Source organism: Syngnathus acus, chromosome 19 (genome assembly GCF_901709675.1).
Source record: "Syngnathus acus chromosome 19, fSynAcu1.2, whole genome shotgun sequence".
In the NCBI taxonomy this organism is placed as follows: Eukaryota; Metazoa; Chordata; class Actinopteri; order Syngnathiformes; family Syngnathidae; genus Syngnathus; species Syngnathus acus.
This window is the reverse complement of record NC_051103.1, coordinates 7,808,856-7,822,944: the sequence shown is the minus strand read 5'-3', so window position 1 is coordinate 7,822,944 and position 14,089 is coordinate 7,808,856. Positions and strand designations below refer to the sequence as shown.

The 14,089-nt window shown below is 42.5% G+C and overlaps 2 protein-coding genes across 5 annotated transcripts; one reads left to right on the top strand and one right to left on the bottom strand.

The window, feature by feature from the left end:
- Positions 1–227: 227 nt before the first annotated feature.
- slc16a3 (solute carrier family 16 member 3) lies at positions 228–4,612 on the bottom strand. The gene is made up of 6 exons (XM_037278873.1): positions 4,411–4,612; positions 2,431–2,687; positions 2,226–2,369; positions 1,532–2,145; positions 1,284–1,464; positions 228–1,218 (listed from the first exon to the last, which is right to left on the bottom strand). Exons 2-6 carry the CDS (start codon positions 2,651–2,653, stop codon positions 917–919), a joined length of 1,464 nt encoding a protein of 487 aa, XP_037134768.1. The 5' UTR covers positions 2,654–2,687; positions 4,411–4,612; the 3' UTR covers positions 228–916.
- Positions 4,613–5,147: 535 nt separating this feature from the next.
- On the top strand, positions 5,148–13,814 carry ccdc57 (coiled-coil domain containing 57). 4 transcript variants are annotated; one of them, XM_037278705.1, is made up of 20 exons: positions 5,148–5,384; positions 5,721–5,882; positions 6,347–6,469; positions 6,681–6,824; positions 7,530–7,638; positions 8,185–8,286; positions 8,359–8,516; positions 8,605–8,679; positions 8,765–8,953; positions 9,041–9,199; positions 9,282–9,444; positions 9,720–9,797; positions 10,206–10,461; positions 10,576–10,650; positions 11,064–11,161; positions 11,253–11,493; positions 11,620–11,720; positions 11,995–12,135; positions 12,199–12,352; positions 12,795–13,814. In XM_037278705.1, the coding sequence occupies exons 1-20, from the start codon at positions 5,332–5,334 to the stop codon at positions 12,992–12,994; spliced, it is 2,781 nt and encodes a 926-aa protein (XP_037134600.1). In that variant the 5' UTR covers positions 5,148–5,331; the 3' UTR covers positions 12,995–13,814. The 4 variants fall into 4 exon arrangements, with proteins under 4 accessions (XP_037134600.1, XP_037134598.1, XP_037134597.1 ...); XM_037278703.1 differs by having other exon boundaries at positions 10,576–10,740; positions 11,995–12,078; XM_037278702.1 differs by having other exon boundaries at positions 10,576–10,740.
- The last annotated feature ends 275 nt before the right edge of the window (positions 13,815–14,089 follow it).

Here is a 14,089-nt window from a genome sequence, read left to right as displayed (position 1 = left end):
TCTTTTTGCAACGTGTTTTGAGTTTGGTCATGTGATGTTCACAAGCTGAGCTGTGATGTCATTTTTAGTTGACAGCAAGCAAGTGGTCAAATAGATTGAATTGGATTTTGCTCGTTAATTTATATCCCGCAATTAGTCACATTGGGCCTCGGAAATAGTTTTGTGAAGATAATGCAGGGAATGCTATTCTGCATTCCAATCTTACTAAAAACTAATTGCAACGGAGATACACATCTAGATCATTTATTTTTCAATAGAATACAGTGCAAGAAACATGTCACAACGCCTTCGCCAAAATAGTTAATTGTAAGCGCGATGTTAAATTCCATTTTTTAAATAGAAAGCAGACAATATAGCATCTATTGACCTTGACACATGACATCACTCCATTTGTGCAACATTAAAAAAATAAAATAAACCGTTAGCCAGTCGTATAGTAGAATAAAGGCAAATTTATCGAGCAGCATCAAGTATTTCAAACAAAAACAGATGAAATGACGAAACACGAATCGTCGTGTAGGCAGTATAGAGCTTGGGGAATGTTGACTTAAGTGTGACCCACTGATGCTGTTCAAATACATGTGATTTAAACAAAACAATAAAATGGACATAAAGGTCGAGAGACCTTGCAGTACATGACCATTTATTTGGTTTGTTAAGTGCTGAGTGCTATTTAGCGACACAAAATGAGCAAAAGTGTGACTAGAATTCTCTGCACTACTTTTGAGGAGAAAAAATGCCCTTGGTGTAGTGCCCATGAAATATTCATGGAGGTGGGCAAGAGCAATCATACAAGCAAAAGAATTGAGAAAAAAAACATTGAACAGAGTGTTTAAATTCACAATTGCCGTACAGTATTGTATTGATGTTGCTGCTAATTGCTCTTGATACTGATACAGTATTTTGCATTATGTCCTCAGAATGATGCTTCAGTATTCTGCTCTATACCATCCATCTGCACATTGTCTCCCCCTGCATTCAAATTTCTGTATTTTCCTCTTCCTTGGTCTTCTCGCTCCTGATCCGGGCCTTCCCTCTCATTGTGGAGGCTCTCCTCTGTCGCCTTCCCTGCCATTTCCAGCGTAGCCTCCGGTGCTTCTTGTTTTCTTTTGATGCACAGGAAGTTACCCAGAGCGATCACAGCGGCTGACAATGTGACCTCGCAGCCCGCCAACAAGAAAATGTACATGTACTTGTGGGTGGCATCCAAGAGGCGACCTGGAGGAGAGGACGTGAAGCCACCGTTATTAAGGTCAGGTACAGCTGAGCCGCAACGCTCTTACCTGCTCCAGGAGGCCCCACTAATACAGCGACGGCTTCCATCAGCAGAACCAGGCCAATGGCACTGGAGAACTTTTCTGTTCCCACGATAGCCATAAGGACCTCAAACTGAAGGGCTCCCACCATGCCATATGACATGCCAAAGAAGACACAGAAGCCCACCAGACCTCCGTAGGTGTCTGCCTGCATTCCAAGACAAGAGGTGTTCAAAGATGTCCGTTCATCACAGATGTGCAACCTCTGTCCTTACCTGTGACCCGATGAGATCGGTGACTCCGTTGAAGAGCATGGCAAAACTCAACAGGTAGACGCACCTCGGCCGTACCCACTTCATACCCGCGATGATTCCGCAGAGAGGACGAGCAAACATGTCTACAAATCCCAGAATTGTGAGCAGCAGTGCCGAAGTGGTGTCCTCGTAGCCCAGTCCTTTGGCGTAGTTGACCACGAACACGGGCGGCACAAACAAGCCCAGCACCATAATGGAGGCCGCCACGGTATAAATAACAAAGCCTCTGTCCTTAAACACGCTGAAGTCCAGTAATTTCTTCTTCTTGGGCTGAATCTTCTTCTCTTCTGCTTCTAAAAGATGACCATCCTCAAATTGGACAGGTTGCTTTTTTAGTGGCAAGAGGGGCCTCATAAGGGCACCGCAGGCACAGCAGTTGAGCAGCATTCCCCCCAGTATGAGAAAACCACCCCTCCAGCCATAGTGGTACTGAAGAATTTGGCCCAGAGGAGAAAGACAACACAGAGCCACGGGGCTGCCTGCAGCTGCCAGCCCGTTAGCCAAAGGTCGCTTCTCACTGAAGTAGCGATTTAGCATGATCAGGGATGGCTGGAAATTCAATGCCAGGCCCAGACCTAGTCACACAAAAGGGGAAATCATTGCCAACCTTCAAAACCATTTCAGCTGTTCCATAACGTTAATGCGAGTGGCCCACCTGTAATTACACCGGTGCAGAGGTAGATGTGTAGAATGCTGGTTGCAAAGGAAGCCAGAATCATTCCCAATGAGGCAAAGAGTCCACCGACCATCATGACCGGTCGACAGCCGAACCTGTTCACCAACACGCTGCACAGAGGACCTGGGGGGGGACACGAAGAGTGAGACCACACCAGTTTGGAAATGGAGTCACAAGCGCCTACCTGTGCCGTAGAGCATGGCAAGCAAAATGGAGGAAATCCACGCGGTGTCACTGTAGCCCACGTCAAACTCCTTTATTAACTCCTTGAAGAAGACGCTGACGGCTTTAGGGAAGGCGTAGGAGAACCCAGTAATGACGAAGCAGCCGACCAACACCGCCCAGCCCCAGCCGCCGTCGGGTGCCTTCACACCGGTAGGTCCGTCGTCCACCACTGCACCCCCCATGCTATTCTCGGGCTGATCTGTTGGTAGTCAGAAGCTGCAACACACGCACACATCTTTAATACACTAACACAAAATATATATGGAATATGAGTCAAAAAGCAATCATAACTGGCTGCCACTGTACTGGCCTTTTTTTTTTTTACTATGAAGCAATGTGTGTGATGAAATGTGCAGGAGTACGTGTTGACACCTGATAGTTCTGCATGAAATGTGTTTCATTGTGTTCCTGGTAACAAACAGCACACACAAAAATAAACCACTGTAGCATCCGTTTTGTGAATGTTAAGCTCTTCAAATGTTTCCCATGTTTATTTTAAAATAACATGAAAGTTGTCATGACATATTCAGATTTTCAGATGAATTATGTACAGAACATTAAATTTCTGACACAACCTTTCCCTATCAGGACATTCTTACAAAATGTTTTACCAATGTACATACATAATGGTGAACATGGATTTTTTTTCTAGCATGTAAAGCCACCTAAAAATTCATGTTTTTATTGTCTGAAGAATATTTGTCCAAGAGGGCCTTGTGCTTGGCCCTAATATATATATATATATTTTTTTTAAACGGTTATAATTGGAAACAGCTATTTACATGAGTGACCACGGAATTAGTTTCTCGTCCTAAAGAAGATTTCGCAAATGTTTCCTTTTTGATATTTTTTTGCTCCATTCCCAAAGGCACAGCATGACCACAGCTCGACTCCACCATTGTGTTCAGAGCCAAAGAAATATCAGCACCAATACTAATTTAAGACCCTCTGCAATCCACATGCATGCACTGGGAGCAAGTGTCAAATGGAACATTTCTCATGTCTAACAGTCAGATGAAAGGACTCCAGATACCAACATGCTTTTGTACCAACCAACTTTTACAAAAGTAAAGACCATCCGAGCTATCTTTTTAAGTGCCACATCACTTCATGTAACTCACTAAAGCATTTGATTAGTTTCTGAATATGGTTGTTCTTTTCATTTGGGCAGAAATTCTTGATTGAACTTTCTTCCGTCCCTTGATATATAGAGGGAAAACATCTCATGTTGTTTTATAAAGTAGAAGTAATGAGGCGGTGTTGAGTCATTTCAAGTGGTATAATCTATTCTGGGATACTCCAGATGCCTGTTTACGTATCTCGAGGAATGTGACGTCACATTGAGCTGGCAGAGCAAAGCCGACTGGCTGGCTGGTGTACGTGAGGACCGCGGCGTCTCTTTACAACGGATGGTTTTAATTCAAAATCCTTGAGAAGCGCATGTTTAGGATTTTGGGGTGAAATTCTCTCGAGCGCCTCGTATGCTTGGAGGCGTGTGACGTCACGGTGATGCCAAGCCGGCTGGCGTACGTGAGGACCGCGGCGTCTCCTCAATGGATGTGAAATCCTTTATTAGCACATACTGACAATTACGCTTGGATTCTTATGTTATTCGGACTGCCTTTACATAGTCGCGATTTATTTTAAGAATCGTTTTTTCATATTATTCACGTGATAAATGTTCCGGAAATTTAATGGAATTTTGACTATCAGTAGTGCGCGACAAGAACGGATTGTGACAAACATTGGATATTCTTAACACGTTTCCCTATTCTGACGAATTTTAATCACCTCGTTTTAAAAAAATAAAATAAAAACCGTATATCTCTGTACCTGTTGCTTCTGCCACAAATTATTGCGCAGTTGCCAGTTGAACAGGTGGACGCATATTAAACTGAAGAGAGTAAAAGCACAAGATTTTCCGTCCACTGTCGCCTACCTGGAGAGATGCTGCTGTGCTGTCCTGTCCACTGGAGAGCCGCGCCGCGCCGTTCAATGCGGGACCATGTGAACGTGATGTCGACACTGCTTTTATAAACGGCGGTGCTGCTGGGACACCCCATGAGGACTTGAGTCACCGTTACGTCACTTGAAAATATCCACGCATCGTTACGTTGATCAAACCGTAAAAGAAACTAGAATGGCTATTTTACAAATCATATTTCCTCCATTTTTGTTTCAATGTATATATGCAGCATCGCTCGCTTACAATGACCTTGAAAAGTGTACGGAAATGATGGATGTACCCCGTGTTTATGTATTCAAAATGAAATAAAACATTTATTCTTCGATTATTTTTTATTTGTTCTTTTACACACATTTCAACGCAGGTATACAATCGTCTTTGAGTTTTCCCGTCAATAAGACAAATCGATACAGGAACGATTGACTGCGGTGTCCATGTCACTGGGGAAGATATTAACAGACTCGCGGTTGTCATGGAAACCTGACCCGCTCAAGTGAACTGACCCATAGACAAAGTGACACAGTGCCCGGCTCGTATGAATATAGTTTGGACTAAATTAAATGAATTCAAAGTCTGTATTGATGTATACAATAAAATAAATCATTTAAAGCATACCAAAAGATCGGTAAATACGCAAGGCAATAAATACACGGTAGGCTCCAGGAACCATTTATCGCTGTTTGTGTAGCCAGGGAAGAAATTGCAATTGTACAGTTACCATGGAAACCATTTGACCCCTCTCCAAAAGAAGCTAATTCAGTCGTACCTTGCAAAGGAGTAGTTTTCAATGAATATCCACTTTTGTTGTGCTATCAACCACAATTTGACTAGTTTGAATACATTTGTGTCATGTAGGATAGCGTCTCTGTTAGCAGCGGTTACTTTAACGCCCAAATGGTTACGGCGCCTTTGTCGACATCGACTGAGGACACACTGGCAACTACATGGTGGGATAACTGGATATTTCGTTCTTATTGACATACTTGTCTTACATACTATTTACATACTTGTTAAGTTGATTTTTGTAGCTTAACAAAAACACAAGGTGATAGGTAATTGATAGAAAGAAAAGTAATATGTATATCAAAGCATACTGGACGGTGTACGACAAATTTTCATCCATTGTATTTTTGAAATTAAGCAACCCCCTCACCTAATGAGTGTTGTTGTTTTTTTTTTTTAACACTTTATCCGGTGCTTTGTCCATGCGTACAAGCATGCATGTCTGATGCATTTTATTTGTCATCATTAAAACGTGACTTGTTTTGTTTTGTGTGTTGCAGTTCCAGAATGGAGGCAAGTAGGAACACCCGAGACTGCGGGCTGGGAGACCTGGAAGCTCTGGTGGCCAATAAAGAGAGGGAGTGGAAGGAGCTTCATGCGAGAAGGATCCATCTGTTGGTAGATTCTCTTCAAAAGGCCAAGGAGGAGTGTTCTTCGCTCAGGTATTCAGAGACAAAATGTCTCAGTTGCGTACAATACAGTTGAATTGAACATTTGAACTCTTGGAGTGTGAAGCCATGTTACAAAGGAGCATGTTTCCCCACCCAGCTGTTAACAGTATTGTAGCATACACACAGAATTGCTTTTATTTGCAATGGTTTTGAAACGTGTCTCCGTGATATCTGCCTCCAAGTCAATACAATGGAGGTCTGTTGATCAAGAGTAACCAAGACATTTTATGTGGAAAGACAGATCACTGTTAAAAATGTCCATACACAAGTACGACATGTGAAATAATTCAATCACAACAATTGTTTGTTTGACTTAAGATACAGAGACACCATTTACTTACTGAGTAATTGTTGTCCTGCAGTTAATGCAAATTCAAAATGAACATTTTGCACATGATGCCGTCTGTATAAATGGTGACCTGATCCATTGTTTCTCGGTACTATATTTTTTGGAGATATCAAAACCAGAAGCTGAAAGAGGACTTTCAGTACAATCTCTCTATCCTGGATGAACGTGAAAAAGAGCTGAAGCGATACGATGTCATCACCACCAGGGCTGTGAATGCGGAGCAGACCAGGTCAAATGATAACATTGATCTGAGTTACATTTTGCAATATTAGAATACAAAAGAACAGCTAAGCTGCATCACCAATTCTGCTTTTATAATCATGTTTTCATTACCCAAGGGATCAGATTGTGTAAATACTGTGGGTTACATATTAAAGCAGGACAGGAATGATCCTGGCAGGTAGTCTTAAGTCATTCCCAAAAAACGCTCCCATTTCCAGGCGAGAGGAGCTGAGCCGACTCCGTATCCAGGTTGCCACGCTGGAGGAGAAGCAAGCCAAAGATGCCATTGCGAGACAGGAGGAGCTGCGTATAAGCCAGAACAAAGCCGCTCAACAAAGGCTGCAGCTGGAAGAACTCAGACAGTGAGTCTGGAGGAGGGGGAAAAAATGGAAAGAATTTATTCAGATGCAGCACTGGGTGACATTGCATTGCAAAGTATTTGTAGATTGGAAAATAAGATCAATATGAAATGACAGTGGATTTAAGAATGGGCAGCGTTTTCAAATCTTCCCAGTTTGATATTTTCTACCCCTCCCAAATTGGAAGAAAGACTTACTGCTGTGTGGTGGGTGGGCTTCAACCTTCTCAGGAAACGTTGCCTTCCTGCACAGTGTGTCCCTGTCATCTTGGCGTCTTTGTGCGTGTGCATGCCTACAGAGCCACGTCCACGGTGACTTCATCAATGCCGAGTCAGACTGCGGGTGGCCAACGTCGCCTCATTGTTCTTAAAGCTCTTGAGGAGGTTGTTCGATTTGGACCACGTTAACAAAGACCCCCCCTGCAGGCTTCTCTAATGACTTTCTTAGGTGTTGTTTGATCTGAGAACTTGTGGATGTGGAAGGAAGTTTGGAAGATCTGTTTGATGTGTGTAAACAGGGAACAAAGCAGGAACATGTACAAAGGTGTTCCTGTTGCTATCTGACAGACTGAGGTCTGTGCAGAAAGGTCTTTAGAGCATTTTGTATATGCTTCCTCATCACGTTGATATAGTCATTTTCTCTCTCAGGCACATTGATCAAATCATTCATCAAATCATATGTGTTTGTGTGTGGCTGGATGGATGGAAGCTCTATGACAGGTGCAATTCAAAAGCAAATTGAGGAGCATGAGCGGACGAAACTAGAGGCACAGCGCAGATTACGCCAGATGGAGGGAGAACTTGCTCAGCAGAAACAGGTGAAGACACAAAAGGTTTTTAGCCTTTAATTCAGGGACGGGCAGCTTAAATGCTCAAAGCATTTTTTTTCCCAATCAGTGCTACTGGGAGGCCACTTCCAAACCAGATGTATGACAAAAAATATTAAGGGCTGAAACCCATCCTCTCCCAATTTCTTTTTTTTTTTTTTTAAATGAATCAAGGAACCACACTCTGCCAATGCAATGAGCTTATCCTGACCTCTACTCTAAAACTCGAATGCGACCAACAATGTGGCCATAACTCTCGCTCATGTTACAGCTACAGTGTGCAAGACTGAAATAACAACCCGACCTTTGGAATCAAACCACACCGAATTGGCTGTTATGTATACCAGTATGTCATGGTCAGAGGGTTAAGGGATCTTGTATGCTCATGTTCATGAGTCGAAGAAATCTGCTGTTAAACTCACACCCATCAAAATAATCATCACCATGTGGCCAATAAAAATAAATGGTAGGGATACTGAATTAGAACCTGATTCTGAACAAAACTTAAATGAATTCAAATCTCTCTCTTGACATCAGGAGATGACAGCAGCTTGTGACAAAAAGCTCAGACAACAAGAGCACGAGTTCAACTTAAAACTCGACGAGATGCGTGCAGTACTGCTGTCCAGTGAGCTCAAGGTCTAGAAAGTAGGAAAATGTCTTGATACAAAATATGGCTACAATCTTTTGTTGACATTTTTATTTCTTCAGATAAAGTTGCTGACCAAAGAGCACGATGTTCAGAGCCAGGCTGGACTCCAAGCAACACACGCGCTCAAAGCGTCTGAAGAGCTCGCTAAGCAATTACAAGTCAAATTACAATGCAAGGCTGATTTGAATAATCAAGCCACTGCTGCCAAGGAGATCAGGTATGACGTAAAAAAAAAAAAAAAACTCTTCATAAATTTCCTTGGAGACTTTGAACACCGCTGTATGTTTACATTTAATTGGTCTCAGGATAAAGGAACTTGAGGAAAAATTGAAACAGATGGAGAACAAACTGAAGAAGCAGAAGGAAGACCACATAAAGAAGTGAGTCAGCCAGGAAGAAGAAAAAAAAAAAAAAAAAAAAGCACGGCACAAATTTCTGAAATTGTGTATGTCCGTGTCTATCAAGACACGAGGAGGTGGCCCGGGCTCTGAAAGAGAAGGATGAACAACTGGAGGCCCATGAAAAGCAGTTCAAGAAAACAGAAAAACACATTGTCAAACTGAAGAATGATATGGAAATTCAGTCCGCCAAAACTTGCTCGGCACAAAAAGACATGGCGAAAACGTTGGAGAAGAAAGATGACACAATAAAGAGGTGAGCCGCGTCATGTGGATCAGCTATGTTTGTGGAACTAAATGTTGAGGCAAACATTGAAACGTCGCGTGCGTGTGTGTTCCGCAGGCTTCGTACCGACGTGACTGCAGCCCAGACAGTTTGGGAGAGGCACGTGAGTCACACCTCGAACGAGATGGTCGCCAACAACACCGAGTTGATACGTTTACAGAACAGTAACAGCAAACTCCGTGCTGACTTGGAGAGGAGCAGGGAGGAGATTAGCAGGTGAGAGACTCGATTGACTGCCAGTTCCATTCAAATGTAAAATAGTCAAGTTGATAACTTGATTTTCATGTTGTGTTGTTAGGTACAAGCAAGATGTGAGCGCTGGTTTGCGGAGAGAGGCAGCCCTTGAACGGGCACGAGTCCAGTTGGAGTTGGAGTGGCAGGAGCGCTATGATGCAGTCAAAGCGAAACATTACCTGGATAATGAGCAGCTTATACAAGATTTGACACTTGCCAAAGACCAGGTCAGGGTTTTTTTTTCCCTTCCTATCATAAAAGAAGACTTTAAAATATACTTTTTTTTTCTTCTTTTGTGACAATCAATCAAGTGAAAACCAGGGGAGGTGAGCAAATGTGTTTTTAATCACACACAAGTCATAATGTGTATTGGCTGCCATCTTTGAAAAATATTTAGAGGAAAAAAAAAGGATGAATATGAATTCCCACAAATATTGTAATCATTTAAATGAAAGCAAAGTATGTTATCTGGTGTTTTATTTATCGACTTCATCTTTATCAGGCAAAGGCAGAGCTGAGTGAGAAAGAAAAGCAGTTGCGTGACTTGAATGGCACAAAGGAGAGTGACAAAGCAATGGAGGTAAGCAAGCAAGCAAGCATGAAGACCATTTTCTGAATTTTAATTTCACTCTTTGTCTTTTTCCTTGAGCAAGCACTCTGTGAGGTATATTGGCCTTTCTGCTTGACTCCTCCAAACTGGCAGCTGCTGTAAACTGTTGGCACCATAGGAATTAACAGCACCTTATCAAATAACACTTAAAGGCTAAGTGGTTGCGATGAAAACCATGACATACTACTTGTTGACACCAGCAGGTATCTTTGTGTGACATTAGCAAGGTCAAACCACTTCCTGTATTGCAAAAATCCAGTGAAGCTTTTTTACTCCTCTAAATGTGCATTGTAGTTCTTTTTTTTCTGAAAGCTGATTTGCATAATAGCTACACTGTCCTCATTAGTGGATTTACTATGCTGTATCACATCCTAACAGGGTCTCACACCTAAAGCAGATGTGCAGGAAGCAGAGCAAATAAGTTCCCTGGTTGAGCAAAACAAGTTTCTGCGAGCTGCCGTTTCCCAGATGAGAAAGGATATGGAGGGTCTTGGTCATCTTCTACCGCATCCACAGACCAAGCTTCAAGCTGTCTCTGCCAAGGCCACCGAAGCGCCTGCCGCTACCTCCACAACTGAACCTCTTGCCAAGCATCCGGACATCTCTGCCAAGACCATCCCAGCTAGTTTGTCAGGTCTCTTTCAGAGAAACATAGTTGATGTTTTTAAAATGTCACCAAGAGGTTCCTGTCACCAATGCAAACATGAATTACACAATGGACGCTAACCTTTTCGTTGCTTTGTTTCAGACCAGACTCAGGCTCTGAAGCAGGAGGTGCTCCTCCTGAAAGCTCGATGCAGACATCTTGAGGAGCAGCTGGAAGGTGCTTCTAGGCCAAACGTAGGAACATCGAAAGAGTTCCTGGCTCACACATCTTTGGACAAACCACATCCACATGACCAATTGAAAGAAGGTCATTTTCATTTCAATGTGTATTATTGACTGAAGCGACTTTTTGGAATATGGAATCGGATTATTTGAAATTCAGGGCACTGAAAAAAGGTTGTACAATATGAAAATGGGATCTAATCGTAGTATGAGTTTTTGTTCAACCTTCAAAGTGTGATTATATATTGCAAAGTATGTTTATTTATTTTTTTGTTCAACACACAACGTTGTTAATCTAATCATACTTGATAAGCCTTGCAGTAGGACACATTCACAAAATTCACTCTTCTCTAGCAAATACTGACTTCTTTTTTTTAAACCTTTGTTTATTATGCTTTGGATCCTCAGTTTGGTGTCTGGAGAAGGATGCTGACTCCAGTGCTTTGAGGAACCAAGTGGGGAGAGGGCCACACGTAGAGCCTAGACATGCCAACATAAGAGATCAGGTACTGGAGAGGTTCTCCATTTCAAGTCACCAATAGAGAACACAGTCAGCAAGTTTATTTGATAATCATTCCCCCCCCATGTCCTTTTTAGAGTACTGTGGTGCAACAAGTCCGAGACGAGAAGCTTTATCTGTGGCAGCAGCAGCTTAACTCGGCTCTGATGGCCGGTGCCGCATCCGGTAATGTTCAGAGTGTTAAAAGGAACATTGCGTTGGCACACACCAGGCTGAAGCAGGCGGCGTCTTACATTGCCCGCCTGAGCAAGGAGAAGCAGCAGCTCATACAAATGGGCAACTGCCTTCGTGCCCGGATCACTTCGGCAGGATTACACGGTACAATAACAAACGTATAATGCGCTGTTGACATTTTTGGTTAGGTCAGCTCCGTTCCAATCTTTATCCTGAGCAAACAAAATCGAATACAAATCTTCGCTTAATCTGATTTGGTGTGCCTTACAGAGGGAATTGAACCAAAGATGGATTCCGTCACAGAGGAACAAGGACATCCAGATGATCGTCTTTTTGCTTTGGAGCAGCTGCAGTATAAACTCACCACACAGGTTCGTTCTCGAGCTATGTTGCTTTGTTAGTACAGTATAAGTAAGGATGCTGCTGCCTCTCCCCAAATGATTTGTATTGCCATGCTATACCAATAAATAATATGCATGGACTAATACTGTGTGCTAATATATCTTGGGCTCCACCCACCTGTACAGGATAAATAAAATAGATGGATGAAAGCCCTTGCTTATGAAGGAGCTGAATTAACGTTTGTTGCGTATTTCTACCACAAGGGGGCGAAACGAATTCACTTATGTACTATGTGTGTTGTAGGAGCTCCAGTATGCTGTGAGGCAGCAGCAAATGGCTTGCACTGTTGCTGAACATGTTGCTTCATCAGACAGCAGAGAGCCTCCCGTAAGTGGAGACGGGAACCTTTGTTACACAGGCCACAAAACCACCCAAGAGTCTGAGGTAATAGTGTACAAAACGTAGCTTTCACTGCATGAAGATAAAACGTAAAACTTCTTTCCTCAGACTTCCAAATTGTCAGACAAAACTCCTACAACTAGTCAGCAACAAACCTCATTGGTGGTGAAAACACAGGCCAGCTCAGAAGAGTCATTGCAATCATTAAAGGGCATTTGGGAAGTACTGGACCATGGACTGAGTTCATCTATTTATTCAGAAGGTAACCTTATCCAAAAGACAATATTGGCTGCAATGTCATTTCATTATTTGCTGTCTGCCAATAGAATCAAAATTTGAATATGCTCAAATGTAGCTCACTAAAAGCCTGTATTGAGCATGCATGCCACACAAAAGACCAGCTTATGTTAACGCACTTGAAAGATGCAACTCTGCTAAACTCACTCGACATCATTGAGTCAAGTTGCAAAGAACGAATGGAAAATCTTTCCCAGAATGTTCCCAACTGTTGTTTCCTTGCCAGTGTTGCATTAAGCAGATTAATGGGTTGATGCCAGAGTTGGCATAGCCTGCACGCAATCATTTGACCCCTGACCCAATCAACACTGCCTCAGTCAGAAACTTTACCCTTGATCCGTATGATGTGCTCATGTATTATTTGGTATGACACCAGCTAAATGACAATACCTCCTATCTGTATCAAGGTGAAGGTGAGCTGAGCAGAAGCAGGGCCACTGCTGAAGTGATGGTGACCGGTACCAGCGCCCCTATCCACAGTCGTTCCCCAGCCGAGCTGCAGCAGAAGAACAACCTCTCTAAAGTACCATCGAACCCTCCAAAAAACTGCCGGCATGGAGCCCCTGGCAAAATCAGCAGGATCAGGAACTACAATACTAAAGACTGACGCAGTAATCCAAGACTGTTGTTTGGCTTACACATAAATATGATCATTGTGTGATCAGTAAATTGTTTACAAGTGAATAAGTGTATCGTGATTAGAGCTACTTGGAGTTTGAAAGATTCCAGGGATTGATTGACCTTGCACATCTCTACGCGTTTTGGAAATAGTCATCATTGTTGTTAGTGCATCTGTGATGCCTTTGTTAAAGACAGAAAAAGGAACATCGCCAATGAAAGGATATATAAGCGTCACATGCAATTTTTAAAGTGCAAAAACTAGCCTACTCCCGGTTGCTGCTAGTGCCAAAACATGTATGTACATATGTAAATGTATGCAGTAGTTTTGGAGGACTTTCAATTTAGTCCATGTATGAAACGTTGCAATGAAAGTTTTTTTCCCTTTTAATGACCTAACGAAGCTTTTCAGTTTTTGCTCTGCTATCTTAGTGGGTCAGTAGGAGTTTCCTCCGAATATCATGCGAGCTCAATCTATGGACGAAAGTAACCTCGGAAAACCACACCAGCCAACATTGTTGTCTACGTCACATCAAGTGGCATCGCCTCCTTATCACGCTATTTCCTTTCTTGTTGTTTCTGATTGGATGAATCTCCACACCCTCGCTACGCCATTGGTCAATTTATGTGTCAAATCAATCGGTGCGTGTCATCCATAGGGACCGTCACTGCGAGGTTATTCACGTTCAATGTCGATTTACGTAATCGTAAACTTGATCGCTAAGTCTGAACGTGACCGGTTAATGTACACCGGGAGGGAGGGCAAAAATAAGACCGTGTCAAAGGTAAATATTTGTCTTTGTATGGTATAGACTGGTGAAATCTTTCTTCCTTGCAAACGGTAGGACAAAACAACAAATGCATAACATTGAATATATTATTGAATGTAGTGTTTTGCAATAACTACATATTGGAATCATTGTTTTGAGTCACGCAGCAAATGCCAGCAACTCATTTATTAAAGCTATCAAAGCGTCCGTAACAGTCTTCCAAATCAAAGGAGTGAATGGAGACGCAGGGAATGACTTTGCAACGTCGCTTTGAACTCCACTAACCGTTTCCTTCTTTATTTATTTGTCTTTTT